This window comes from Crotalus tigris, unplaced genomic scaffold, assembly GCF_016545835.1.
Source record: "Crotalus tigris isolate CLP2741 ecotype Arizona unplaced genomic scaffold, ASM1654583v1 scf7180000018563.1161478300:1536566, whole genome shotgun sequence".
Classification (NCBI taxonomy): Eukaryota; Metazoa; Chordata; class Lepidosauria; order Squamata; family Viperidae; genus Crotalus; species Crotalus tigris.
In genome coordinates this window covers 278026-280000 of record NW_024097077.1, presented here as the reverse complement: position 1 = coordinate 280000, position 1975 = coordinate 278026, and the positions used below count along the sequence as shown (strand labels likewise).

Below are 1975 nucleotides of genomic sequence, written 5' to 3'. Positions count from 1 at the left end.
CAAGCAATTGGAGCAGCAGCAGCTCCCAAGGCCGCCACCAGCCTCGCCCTCCGGAGGGGAACCCCGCAGAGTGGCCGGGCAGGGGAGAGGCTAGGCGGCCGTCCGTCCGTCCATGAATCGGACTCCACACCTCCGACTCCTTCCTCCTGCCCATTCTGGAACGAAAGTCTAAAAGCAGTTCGACTCCGGGGAGGAACCGGTCAAAGCCCGCCTCGAATGCCCGGCCCCACCGCGCGCAGCCCTCCCGGACCCCCCCCCCCCTTGCCAGCCGGAGAGCCCAATGCTGGTCCAGTTTGGGGGGCGGGGGCGGCGCAGAACCCCCCCAACCCCTCCTGTCGTTCCTCCACTGGTCTCTGGAAAAAGGGCTGGGGGGGGGGCAGCGGCAGGTGGTGCTTCGTCTGCGCCCCCCGCCCGCCATCTGCGCTCAGCTGGAGACGGGCCAGTCCCGCCCCCGGCCTGATTCCTCCTCCCGGGAGGGGGGTCCCGTCTGGCTGGACCAAGCCAGCCAAGGGCTCCGCTGCTCTTCTCATCTGAAGGTCCCCGTCAGGGTGTCACGCCCGGGTCACGGCGCCCTCCGAGGGAGAGCCGGGAAAGGAGGCCACGGCGAAGCCCAGGCTGCCCTCCCCGGCTGTCTGATTGCGGGGGGGGGCGGGGGGCAGGCGTCGACTCTGAGGAGCCTCCAGCCAGTGTGGCCAAGGGCCGCCCCCCAGTCAGCGCCAGAGGGGGGTCCAGGCCGGGTCAGCTCGGCCTTGGAAAGGGGAGGGCCGCTGAAGGGCCGGGTCGCTCCGACGGCGGGCGGGGACTCGCGTGAAGACTTCGCCCTTTGTGACCGGTCAGCCCACCCGCTTAATTTCGTGCGGAAACGGGCATTGTGTGAACGCTGCCAACAGCTACGGCTGTTGTCTACATTCAGCCCGGCGCGTCGTGAGAACGCAGCTCCCCAGCCTCTCCAAAAAGAAAGGAGCTCCATTCTCGGGCTCAGCTTATCTCTCGGACTCGCTCCTCTGCCTTAATAGCCCGCAGGCCCTTGTGCAACGTCCCCAGACCCTGGAGGGCGCGGACGGAGTTCTCCTGGCTGCCCGATCCGCTGGGCGCAGGCCGGGGCGAGTGCCTCGCAAAGGAGAACGACCCCCTCCCTCCTTCCCTCCCTCCCTCCCCCCATTCATCCCCTCCAGGCCGCCAAGGCCGAGGGGGGGGCTCGGTCTCCCGTTCGCGCTCGGGGGCTGGGCTCATTGCCGCCCCCTACAATGCGTGGCATCGGCTCCCCACCTCTCCATCCCTTCATCCTCCGTCCCATGGGTACCACGCAGCGCTGGGGACAGAGGCTCTTCCGAAAGAACCGGGTCCCCGGGAGGCGGGGGTGGGTGGTGGTGGTGGTGGCAGGGGAGGGGGGAGCACCGAGCGTTTGTAAACCGATGGAGTAAAACCGTGGGGACGCGCTCCCCGTTTCTCCCTCTCCATCCTTCACCTTTTCCATGGCCGTCTCCCCTCTTCCTTGCGCGGAGCCCGCCGGGCAAAGCAGGGCAGGGCAGGGCGGCTCCCCGAGACGGGAGGGTCTCTTCCGCGGTGGGTCAAGGACGGGCCGTCGGGGCGTCTTCTCCCCTCCTTCCGTTCTCCCGAAAGGGCCTGGAGGAGAGCAGGTGCCAGGCTGCCTCTCTCGGAACCACTGGAGGATCCCGGCGGGATCCCGGGCTTTGTAGGACCCCGGCCGGGGGTGGGGGCTGGGGTGGGCGACCCCCCCTCGCCTTAGCCCTGAAAGGAACCGGCCCGCGCACCCCGCCGGGTTCAGCCAATCGCGGCGCGAGGGAGGGGCTCCCACGCCGGGCCATTGGTGGAGGGCGCGCCCGCTCGGGACCGGGCGGGACCCCCGTTGGGTTCTCCACCTGCCTGCGCGCCGAGTCCCTGGGGAGGACAAGGGCCGCTTTCCCGCAGGCTGCTCCGGGCCTTCGCCTAGACTGGAAAGGTCGGGAGGAGC

General features: G+C 69.6%; 1 protein-coding gene across 1 annotated transcript in view; it reads right to left on the bottom strand.

Annotated features, from left to right (window-relative positions):
- The window catches only part of PTHLH (parathyroid hormone like hormone), a 17015-nt gene extending 15302 nt beyond the window's left edge, over positions 1-1713 (bottom strand). Inside the window, exon 1 of the mRNA XM_039354564.1 lies at positions 1469-1713. Coding sequence (XP_039210498.1) covers positions 1469-1477 — 9 coding nt within the window. The 5' untranslated portion in view covers positions 1478-1713. The remainder of the gene's footprint in view (positions 1-1468) is intronic.
- Positions 1714-1975: the final 262 nt, after the last annotated feature.